This window comes from Triturus cristatus, chromosome 3_2 (genome assembly GCF_964204655.1).
Source record: "Triturus cristatus chromosome 3_2, aTriCri1.1, whole genome shotgun sequence".
NCBI classification, from domain to species: domain Eukaryota; kingdom Metazoa; phylum Chordata; class Amphibia; order Caudata; family Salamandridae; genus Triturus; species Triturus cristatus.
The window spans coordinates 1,214,533,421-1,214,545,780 of record NC_140584.1 but is presented as its reverse complement, the minus strand read 5'-3'; the positions used below and the strand labels follow the sequence as shown (position 1 = coordinate 1,214,545,780).

The following is a 12,360-nucleotide window of genomic DNA, read 5'->3' as shown; positions in this document are numbered from 1 at the left end:
AAGAGACAAAGCATCAAAGGAGTGAGCTAACGGGACACATTCCCATCGGATGCCACCTATCATGTGATCTGACGTCACACGTCTTCCATCCCACAAGTGGTCAGTCACAGGTCACGTTCCCGAAAGATTCTACCTATGACGCGATCTGACATCACATGTCTTACATCCCACCTGTGGTGCAGTCACATGTCACGTTCCCATCAGATGCCACCTATGATGCGATCTGACGTCACACGTCTTCCGTCCAATCTGTGGTTCAGTCACAGGTCCCGTTACCAACAGATGCCATCTATGATGCGATCTGACGTCACAAGTCTTCCATCCCACAAGTGGTCCAGTCACAGGTCATGTTCCCATCAGATGCCATCTATAATGCGATCTGACGTCACATGTCTTCCATCCCACCTGTGGTGCAGTCACAGGTCATTTTCCCATTAGATCCCACCTATGATGCGATCCGCCATCACACGTCTTTCATCCCACCTGTGGTGAAGTCACAGGTCACGTTCCTATCAGATCCCACCTATGATGCAATCTGACGTCACACGTCTTCTATCCCACAAGGGGTCCAGTCACAGGTCACGTACCCATCAGTTGACACCTATGGTGCGATATGACATCACATGTCTTCTGTCCCACCTGTGGTGCAGTCACAGGTCACGTTCCCATCAGATTCCACCAATGATGCGATCAGACGCCACACGTCTTCCATACCACAAGTGGTGCAGTCACAGGTCACGTTCCAATCAGATCCCACCTATGATGCTATCTGACGACACGGACTAGTCACAGATCACGTTCCCATCAGATCCCACCAATGATGCGATCGGACGACACACGTCTTCCATACCACAAGTGGTCCAGTCACAGGTCACGTGCCCATCAGATGACACCTTTGGTGTAATCTGACGTCACACATCTTCTATCTCACAAGTGGTCCAGACACAGGTCTCATTCTCATCAGATGCCATTTATGATGCGATCTGACGTCACACGTCTTCCATCCCACAGTAGTCCAGTCATAGGTCACGTTCTCATCAGATGACACCTATGGTGTGATCTGACGTCACACATCTTCCATCCCACAAATGGTCCAAGTACAGGTCAGGTTCCCATCAAATGCCATCTACTGATGCGATCTGACGTCACATGTCTTCCATCGCACCTGAGGTACAGTCACAGGTCACATTTCCATCAGATGCCACCTACGAGCGGATTTGACATCATAGGTCTACCATCCCACCTGTGGTGCGGTCACAGGTCACGTTCCCATCAGATCCCATCTATGATGCGGTCTGATGTCACATGTCTCCCATCGCAACTGAGGTGCAGTCACAGGTCACATTCCCATCAGATGCCACCTATGAGCGGATCTGATCATGCGGTCTGACGTCTCACGTCTTCCATACCACCTGTCGTACAGTCCCAGGTCACGTTGCCATCAGATGCAACCTGTCGTGATCTGACGTCACACATCTTCCATCCCACCAGTGGTGCTGTCCCAATCCCCCGGGGACTCACCTTCACTGTGCTCTTTTTCAGAGTCCGGGTGGTCCTTGAATACCTGAATGTCTTTTTCTTTCTGTTTTAATGAAAAGATGTAGCTGGAAATAAGGGGACCTGTTTAGAAAGAAAAACAAAGAAAACAAAGCTGCAGCCGTTATAAAACTCTTGAAGGTGATAGCATGGGTTACAAAGTAGCCTCTTGAGCAATGCTGAGATCTTTCAGGAGTGTAACCCCAGCCAGACCTCTGGGAGCAGAGCCCCCCATCCCTGTCCCAACGATACGGGTCAGACAGACAAGCACAAGCAACGCACAGACCCCAGTTGTGGTAGGAAGACTGGACTGAAGAAAGTAGCGCAACATGCAAATCGAAAGCGGGACAGCAAGGTACACAGTAAGCCGTGAATAAAACAAACACCACAAACACTCTTTCCTTCAGGCCTGCCACTGTGGATTGAACTAATGGCCTGGCACAGACGAATGAGCTACTTAGTAACAATATTTCTGGTGGATAGTGCATCTATTCTCACATTCCTCACTTTGTGAATCCTCGCAGGCACCAGCAAAGATCCTGGAGAAGCTTGTAATATCGCCGTAGTGCTGGTATGTGGCACTATGAGCTTCTATCCCGACTCCTTCAAGCTCCAAACAGCATATAGGCACCACACCTGTGCCCTGATGTCAGTTTTCCTCCTTGTTTCCATACCCTCAAGCGCAGGGCACAGTTGAAGAGACTGCTGTGATAACCAGCAGGGGTGGAATTACCATGGACCCTCATTACCTCAAAGATCCAATCCACTAGTCCTCCAGAAACGGTGCTACTGAAGGTACTTACCTTGTTCTTTTGATGAATTATTATGCCTGCAGATTCCTCATATGTTGGATCAGTACCAAAGGAACAGTGGTGTCTGCTTAAAGTACATGCAGAAGCCCATGTAGCAGCTTGGCAGATGTCCAAGACGGGAAACTCCGGAGCTAGAACCGTTTAGCAGCAGTAGCTCTGGTGGAATAACCCCAAGGCCCGACCAAGTCTCCTTTTTGGCAAAGGCATACGAAAGTTTGATGCAGAGCACAATCCGTTGGGATACGGTTTGCTCCCAGAATGCCTTTTTCTCCTCTCCTTCGCACTGGCAAAACCAGTAAAAAGCTCAACACCAACCGGATACTCTTTAGACCCATGAATACAGAAGCTAAGGCCACATTGTTGGTCCAACCACAGTCATTTGTTCTCCTCCCTGAATGGATGTGAGGCAGAAAGGAATAATAGACTGTCTGGGGAGGTTAAATACAGAGGATGAACTGAAAACGTCTGGAGGCAAATCGAGACCAACAGCACTAATGGATGGACTTGATGGAAGGGCAGCGAGATGCCAGAATGACATCAACAACTTCAGCCGAAATATCCAAGCCACTCAGCTCGTTCCACTCAATCTCCACGAATAAGAGTAGGGATTGTGGAGGGTCAGATGTAGAACCTTGGACTGTTTTAGGAAAGAAGAGCCTCCTGAATGGGATGCAGTCACTGTCCCATCTGAGCCCATGTGCAGTAGAGTCGCAGGTCTCACACACTTCCCCATCTGAGCCAATAGAGCCACAGGTCTCATTCACTTTCCCATCTGAGCCCATGTGTGATAGAGCCACAGGTCTCATTCACTTTCCCATCTGAGGTCATGTGTGGTAGTTGCACTAAACCCTCCACGCCAATGCGAGGCCACAAGACTGACCCATGCTTGAGCCCCTGGGAAAAAGAAAGGTGAAAACATGTTCGGAAGGCCAAAGCACGATTTAAGGCACAATGTATCCTCCAGAGAGTGAAAATTGAAAAGTGAAGATGCAAAGGCTGGTCACTGAGCGTTCTCAGAGGTGGCAAACAGGTCTACTAAAAGTGTAACCCAAAGGGCAAATGATTCCTTATTCACCTCTGGATAAACACACCACTAATGGTCGGCAAGATGACACCACACTGCTTGTTGCAGTACCACATGGTAGATGTGTTGTTGGTGAGCATCGGATTGACTTGCTGCTGAATATTAACAAAGACCCATTGAGGGACAGCAGATTGTGGTTTATGTGGTGACGTTGCTTTGACAGGGACCAGAGATCCTGAGTCTGCACTTTGTCCAGGCAACCTCATCTGCCAAGAAATGCTGCAGCCACTAGTGGGGAAAGGCAGAATGGTCTGCTGTACATTACATAGGGGTTTGCCTCACACTACTGCATGTTACGAGAGGCCTCCTCAAAAATTAGATGTTTATCCAAAAGGTACTCCCGGTGCTGGCCCCACTACAGGGTTAAGTTCCACTGGAGGGCAGCACTTGCCACCAAGCAGAAGGCACCAACAGGATGCCTGAGGAGAACAGGCCTTGCAGTTTCAAAAACACACGGCAGGAAGAACAGCTTTCATCTGAAACATTGGGGTCATGGCCTGAATGTCCTGGACTTGTGGTGAGCAGAAGGGCCTTCAAAGTGGTTGTGTTCCAGATAACAGCAATAAATGGAAGCCTGGGTGTGGGTGAGAGGTGGGATTTAGACTCGTTGATGGAGAAACCCCAGTAGAGAACAGCAGCAACATTGTGCTCAGCAGTTGGCATGCCAGTCTTCAACTGCCAATTGTTGTGGTACATGGACAAGCGTACTCCCGTCCAGTGTACCTGGACCACGATCATATAGAGGTAGATGGGTAAGCGTACTCCCAACCAGTGTACCTGAACCCCGATCGCAGACATGACCTTCACATAGAGGTAGATGTACAAGCGTACTTCCGACCTGTGTACTTGGACCATGATCAATAACATGACCTTCGCATAGAGGTAGATGGACAAGCGTGATCCCGACCAGTGTACCTGGATCACAATCACTGACATGACCTTTGTATAGACAAGAGGGGTCAATGGAAGCAAAAAGGGAGGACTGCAAATTTGTGCCGAGTAAAACAAGACACAAAATACAGGTATTTTCTGTGGAGCTGCAGCTCCGGCACATGAAATTGTGTATCCTGGAGGTCCAGGGACACTATTCATTCCTTGTTATCCGAGACGAAGGTGGTGAATAACGAACCGATGCACCACGACACATGTGCACTGTGTCCCTGCAGTCGAACAGAAAAGAGCCAGGAGCCCACCCTGGTCCATCCACAGCGGAAAGAAGAAGTAGGCAGTGCTCGAAGCGACGTGGGGAGCCCAACGCTGTCGCACCCGGTGAAGCCCAAGAATAAGAAAAGCAGTAATCGCCGACCTGCCGGTTAACGCATCCAGCGCTGCTCCGAAAGTGTTAAGACTTAGGGTGGCACTCCTTTTATGCGAGCAAGAGGTGTACACCGCCGTGGCCTCCCCTGCCCGCCAACTGGCTCAAGGAGCGCAAAACAGCCACCGAGTCTCTTGCATTGATCTAAGTTACCAACTAGATCTTGCAAGACCCCAGTGGCCGCAACTAAACGGCATGGTGGAAAGGTTCATGGGCAACATAAAAAAGGCCACCCAACGAGCAAAATTGGCGCAAATGGCAGTGGACCAAGCACTGTGTCAAATACTTCGGGACTGCCGCAACACCCCACACAATTCCACGGGACGATGCTTGGCAGAACTGTCGTTTATCGTGTGTGGCTCTGCAGCTCTACATGCCAAGAACAGATGCATACTGGTAAGCAGCATTTTCCGTTCAAGACATATGAGCTGCAGATCACACACTGAGCATAGATTGTATAGCAGTACCAGCCTCTAGTGGCGACCACCAGTATCTGTTGCAGTAATTTGAAATAGTGTTTTGAGTAGAGCCTGGCCCACACTAGCTTGTTTTGTTTGCACATCTACACAATAGTGTTTTGTGAATGTGTGCAGTGTAGACCATGTGGCTGCTTTGCAGATGTCATCTAGGAGAATGTTCCCTAAAAATGCCATTGAAGCCCCTATTTTTCGGGCTTTAGGAGGAACAGATACGGTGCGTTTAGCTTTCTGATAGCAAATCTGTATGCATTTGACAATCCACCTTGCTATGCCAGATTTCGATATGGGGTTGCCTTTATGTGGTGGTGAGGAGGACACGAAAAGTTGTTTGGTTTTACGAAAAGGTTTTGTTCTTTCAATGTAATAAAGCAGTGCTCTTTTAACATCTAGAGTGTGAAGAGCTCTTTCATCAACTATCTGTGGTTGCGAGAAGAAAACGGGCAACTCCACAGACTGGTTGAGGTGGAAGGGAGAAATGACTTTAGGGAAGAATTTTGGATTGGTTTTGAGAACAACTTTATTATGATGGAGTTGTAAGAACGGTTCTTGAATAGTTAGTGCTTGTAGCTCACTGACTCTTCTAAGGGAAGTAATGGCTACTAGGAAAGCAACTTTCCATGTTAGAAACGGTAGTTCGTATTTGTGCAGAGTTTCAAAATGAGGACCCATTAGTCGTGTGAGGACAATGTTTAAGTTCCACACAGGGGAGGAGGGTACCCTGGGGGGAATTATTCTTTTGAGGCCTTCCATAAATGCTTTGATGGCAGATACTCTGAAAAGTGATAGGTGTTGTCTATTTTGTAAATAGGCTGCTATGGCAGCGAGGTGTAATCTAATAGATGTATAGGCTAAGGTACACCTCTGGAGATGCAGTAGGTAACCTTTGATGTGTTGAATTGACACATTTAAAGGATTGATGGTGTTGTTGTGGCAATATATCACAAATCTTTTCCACTTGGCTGCATAGCAGGCTCTAGTGGTGGGGCGTCTAGCTTTTCTGATAACGTTCATACAGTCAGGGGGAAGGTTAAGGTAACCGAGCTCTAAGACCTCAGGAGCCAGATCGCTAGGTTGAGCTGTGCTGGGTCTGGGTGTCTGATCTCCCCATGGTTCTGGGTTAAGAGGCATGGGGAGAGGTGTCGTTTTAGGTGCGGGACTAGAGACAGTTCCAGTAACGTGGTGTACCACGGATGTCTGGCCCATGTTGGAGCAACTAGGATGAGGGTCAGTGAATGTTGCTGCAGTTTGCGCACTACCAGTGGGATGAGTGGGAGAGGCGGAAAAGCGTACACAAATCTGCCTGACCAATTCATCCATATCGCATTGCCTTTGGACAATGGGTGTGGATATCTGGTGGCGAAGTTTGGGCCTTTGGCGTTTTCGTGTGTGGCGAAAAGGTCTATCTCTGGCTGCCCCCACAACTGGAAAAAGGGTTGAAGAACTTGTGGACGAAGTTCCCATTTGTGAATCTGTTGCGTTTGACGACTTAACAGATCGGCGATGCTGTTCTGGACTCCTGGAACATGTTGGGCTAGGAGAAAAATGTTTTAAGGAATAGCCCACCTCCAAATGCTTTGCGCTAGTTGGGAGAGCTGTAGGGAGTGTGTCCCGCCCTGTTTCTGTATGTAGTACATGGCTGTCATATTGTCGGTGCGGATTAGGACAGCTTTGCCTGATATTTGTTTTTAGAATACCTTTAGTAACTCCAGGTGGTTGATGTGGAGTAACTTTTGTTGTTGAGTCCACGTGCCCTGCATGGTGTGATGTAATCGATGAGCTCCCCAGCCGGAGAGCGATGCATCCGCTGTTAACACAATCTGTGGAACCGGCTCAAGGTACGGTCGCCCTATGGAAAGGATTTTGGTGTTCCACCATTGCAGAGAGCGGTGTGTGCGGCCGTCCACCAACACCAGATCTGTCAGCTGACCTTGAGCTTGGTTCCATTGACGTGCTAAGCACTCTTGTAGAGGACGCATCTGGAGTCTTGCGTGAGGCACTATAAATATGCAAGAAGCCATCATCCCTATGAGCTGCATGAGCACTCGAGCTGGAAGAGAATGTTGCGGCTGAAATTTTGTTGGGAGTTTTTGCATGCTTGCTTTCCTGGCTGGACTGGGGTATGCAAGTGCTTTTGAGGTGTCTGTTGTGGCACCGAGGTACTGTTCTATGTGGGACGGTTGTAGATGAGACTTTGCATGGTTTACTATGAACTCTAAGTCGTGGAGTAGCTGGATTGTTGCGTGAGTGTGACGTACACATTGATCGTATGAGTTAGCTTTTGTGAGCCAATCGTCCAAATATGGGAAGACGTGAATGTGTTATCTTCTGAGGTGAGCTGCAACTACCGCCAGACACTTGGTGAATATTCTGGGTGCTGTGGTGACCCCGAAAAAAGGGAGTACCTTGAATTGGTAGGGCTGGCCTTCCACTACAAACCTGAGATATTTTCTGCGAGAGGTGTGAATGGGAATATGAAAGTAGGCGTCCTTGAGATCTAGAGTGGCAAGGAAGTCGCCATCGGAAAGGAGAGGAAGGACTTGTTGAAGCGTGACCATGTGAAAGTGGTCTGAGTGTATGTAGAGATTTAGGGGTCTTAGGTCTAGGATAGGTCTCAGAGATCTGTCCTTTTTTTGGATGAGGAAATTCAGGGAGTAGACTCCTGTGTTTTGCTGATGCAGGGGGACAGGTTCTATTTCATGTTTTTGTAGGAGGGAGATTACCTCCTGTTTTAGCAGTGATAAATGTTCTAATGACATTGGGTGCTGTCTGGGTGGTATGTTTGGGGGAGTAGAGGTGAGTTCCAGACAGTAACCTGTTTGAACGATTTGCCTCACCCACCTGTCTGTGGTGATGGTGTTCCAGACAGGAAGGAACTGTAGTAATCTTCCCCCGACAGGTGTGGGATGGTCCGGGGAAAGCAGAGGGAAGTCATTGGGTAAGGGTGGAGGCAGAGCGGGTGTTGTTAGTTTTGCCTCTACCTTTGTTATTATTGCCTCTGTAGCCTCCTCTCTGATAACCCTTGGTGAATGTGGATTGGGTGGGAGTCTTGTAAGACGTGGAGGGGTTGTCTGAGGAATAGCCTCTGGAGTTGCCTCTGTAAGAGGAGCGACAAAAGGAGCATCTGGGAGCTTGCGATTGCACGGCTCCCATTGATTTAGCCGTGTCAGTGTCTTTTGTCATCTTCTCTAGAGATGAATCCACGGTAGGTCCGAACAAGTGTTCCTGGTCAAATGGCTGATTGAGAATGGAAGTTTGCACTTCAGGTTTAAAACCGGAAATGCGTAGCCAAGCGGGTCTACGCAGGAGGACACTAGTGTTTATGGCTCGTGAGATGGTGTCTGCCACGTCTAGAGCGCAGCGAAGCCTTTTTCAGTGGTGGGGGCAGGGGGTCGGGGTCGACGGCAGTACATACGACCTGTTGCCCAGGAGTGATGTCTTCGATGTCAGAGTCTGCTTCGGAGGCGCTGACGAGGACTTCTTTGACCCGCTCCTGTTCTGGTACATCAACGCCCTCTTGGAAGATGTCTTTTTGGAGCGGAAAGAGGCACAAGCTGGACAGTCTCTGGCCTCGTGCTCCGGTGAAAGGCAGAGGTTACATACCTCATGCAGATCTGTGTGTGGAAATTTGGACCCACATTGAGGACACTTTTTTAATGGAGTCCTTTCCATGAGCCAGATGTAGAGGCCCAGGTAGGCCCGAAGGCCTACGTCGACAACCGGAATCGAGGACTTCGAAGTTGGTGAGATGCGCGAGGAACGGGATCTCGATCGAAAACAATACCGTGGAAAAAGGTGAAGGATTGCGTGTCGAAAGAGGGATTGGTAACGGTACCGAGCTGGAGCGCGATAAATACATCCAAGCCCGATGGCGGAAAAAAACAATGTGCACTATGATCCAAAGGATCCCGTGACTTCCAAAGACTTTTCCAAGACAAAAACAAGTGCACAAATCCGGGCCCAACACCAGATGGCGATCTATGCTCAGTGTATGATATGCAGCTCATATGCCTTGAACAAAGTGTTTTTTTGTTTACAAAGGGGTGAGATGTCAGAACGACATGTGTAGGATGGCACTAGGACCCTGCACAGGACAGATGGTGAGGTGATTGGACACCGGACACCACTTCTAGTCAGGGCGCAAGGACGGGATACATTCATTGCCTGCACCCAAAAGAAGGAAGAAGGTGCCTGCGTGCACCGTGCTGAGGAGAAGAAAAAGGAAATCTGGCATGTACTCACCAGCCTTCGTGTGTGGTCGTTTCAGGCTGAGGCACCGAGGACACGACATGTACAATCCGAGCACCCACTTTTCGTGTACTGTCCTTATTGCGCAGTTAGGGCACAACATCGGCACCTCTCTCGAAAGAAATTGGGTATCAGCCGCTGAAAATTCAGGATATGTGAGAAGGAGCCTCCAGAAAAGGTAAGGCATTGCCAACCTGCACCATCTGCAGGACATTGGTCTAAGGGTATCAAATGCCCAAGGGACAGGAATGTTACATTAGAACCCTCGCATTGGATCACTGGAGGCTTGAGTTTGTGAAAGAATGAACTAAAGTGGGTTTGTTGAGGTGCAAGACAAGGAGGAAGACTGAAATAGCTGGTATGCACTCTTGTTAGCACAACTTCTAAAACTGGTGCACAGTACTGATTGTGCTGTGGCAGGTGATGCTGATAGGAGACCTGTGGCGTAAACTTGAATCCTCCGATACAGCTGGTAGAATTGACGGGCTAGGTAGACTAAAACCACAGAACATGCCTTTGCATGGATATTCTTAAATCGCTTCAGGGCTGAGCCGCTTTCTCACCAAAGCGCCAAGCACCATTGAAGAGCTTATCCATTCAGGAAATCTCCTGAAAATCCTGTGCAATGCACCGAAGCATGTCTGAATATGATGGCTAGTGCCACTGGCATGGACATCCAAGGCCAGAAAGCGAACTTTACTTGGTGGCATTCTGTTCATATCGGACTGTTTTCACACTGGACCCTCAAGGTCCTCCGATATGGCAGGCAGAACCTCCTGTACCATCTCCCAATAGGCATGGCAATGGCGGGTTAGACGCCAAGGAACATGCGAGGCGTGCAACACCAAGCCGCAGAAAGAGAAGACTTTCGGGTTCACTGCATCAATCCATTCCGACTCACGGTCTGGAGGAGAAAAGAGATGGTGTTCAGATCATTAACCTACTGGACTCTAAGAGCAGGTGCTGCAGCAAAGACTTTGAGGCCTCAGCGTTAGAAAAAATGTGTCTATCTCCAATTCTCATCCGCATTGTCCTAACCCACTGAGCTATCACTGCTCTCTCTCTCTCTTTGCAAAAGGCTGCTACAGTTCTACTCTCTGTGCTCACTCCTCCCATGTTTCTATCCGTGCACGGACCATTAACATGTGTTGCCAATGATTCTAAGGATGTCCCGGCAGCTGCGGTCTGTCCTCCTCTTCCCAAGCACAGGCCTCGTTCTTCATGGTGTGTCCAGAGCGGCTTCCAGCACCTATTCCTCCGAATCCTCCCTTTTCCACCTCAAATCTGCTTTTAAACCCCTCTTTATGGAGTGATGTCTTCCTTTTTTCAGCTCACAACATTCCCATACGTCTGCTGACACTTATCCTAGTTCTGTTACATGGATAAAGTTGTGACAATAAAAGTTTAGGGAAGAAGACTCTGATGAGGCGCTTTCTTCTCTGGCCAGATAACAAGGATTGATACCTGCAAATGTATTCCATCTTTTCCCGAGCAAACCCATGCCCCGTGTGTTTCTTTTCCTCCAGCTAGTGTAGCTGCCACTAACCCATCATCCAGGTGCCAGTTTGGCCAACTGGCAATTAAACAGCTACCAGCCCGGGGCAAAAGGAGTTTAGACCCAACTGGCAAGATGGGATCAACTAGAGCCTCAGCAGCAGACGTCCAGGCTGACGGACCTCTGCAAGCAAAGCAGCTAAGATGGAAGAGGGATTCCCAACGCGTCTGCGATGCTCCTAATGACCTCCTCAAAGCACAATCCTGAGCAGGAGCAGCAGGCAAATCAAGACCCAAACGAGCGAGGTGTGGAGGCCACTGGCATTCTATACTCTAGGAGAGGAACACCATCAGTATAACGCAGAGGGGCCAAGCTCTCCAAGCCTTTTCATCTTCATCATCATCATGTAAAACTATGTTTGGAATCTAAATGGAATCAGAGTCAAAACCGCTTCCATGCAGGCAAAGTACTGGTGTCAAGAAAGAGGAGCCACCGGGGGCTCATCTCCAACAGAGGGTTGCACTTCTGTACTAATGGGGCATGGGTGGGCTCTTACGGACGAAGGATCCCATTCTGAGGCTGGCATCGACGGATCTGGCATCAATGTCCTTGGAGTCAGTGACAGCACTGATAAGTCATCAGCAGATGAACAGCAGCACAGGCCTCCGAAGGTGGCAGAACAAAGACTCCATGCCAGGGGAAGGACCACTGGCAGAAGTGCAACTGGAGGTCCCAGGAGCTCTATAGGCTACAGACGTGTAAGGAGCAGCAGCAAAGTTAAAGATCTGCTGTTTAAACTCCTTGACAGAAGCCAACAAGGGCTGCAGTGCTGATAATGCCCCGGGGAATTCGGGCACTGAGTCCAAGGTTTGGAATGAGCTCTGAGAGGGAAGATAAAGCAGGCGTCAGGTTAAGTAAATGCGTACAACATGCCCACCTCTGTGAGCGAGACCGCAGGACGTCGATGAATTTTCTCTTTGACTTGTCTTTCAACTTTGAATTCCCTAAAAGGAGTGACAAGCAGTGGGAACGGCTTCGTTTCTTGAGTTCGGTTGCATCAGGGAGTATTTGCTACAAGACGCTGAATCGTGTTTAGCCCTCAGACACTCGAGGAAGACGGAGTGTGTCAGTGACTAAAAATTCCTCCTAACAATCAAGGCATGGTTTGGAGCCTGTAGTCTTCAGTTGGTACATTGCTAGAGTGTCACATTTTGGGATAAATCCGTAGAAGTGGAGCTGCGGGTCAACATGCAGCTCTGTGCCGTCATATCTGTGGTGGACTGGAGTCCAAAGAACGATGGCGGTGCTACCCACACGCTTGCAGGATCTATGTTTCTAGATCCAACCTAGCACCTGAGAGGATTCAAAAGGTGAGGAATCATCGAGTAGAAGTA

General features: G+C 48.9%; 1 protein-coding gene across 2 annotated transcripts in view; it reads right to left on the bottom strand.

The window, feature by feature from the left end:
* Nucleotides 1-12,360, bottom strand: part of LOC146859481 (uncharacterized) — a 236,016-nt gene that overhangs the window by 158,969 nt on the left and 64,687 nt on the right. For both annotated transcript variants that reach the window (XM_085650210.1, XM_085650211.1), the window contains exon 3: nt 1,522-1,620. In XM_085650210.1, the coding sequence (XP_085506336.1) occupies nt 1,522-1,620 (99 nt within the window). The remainder of the gene's footprint in view (nt 1-1,521; nt 1,621-12,360) is intronic.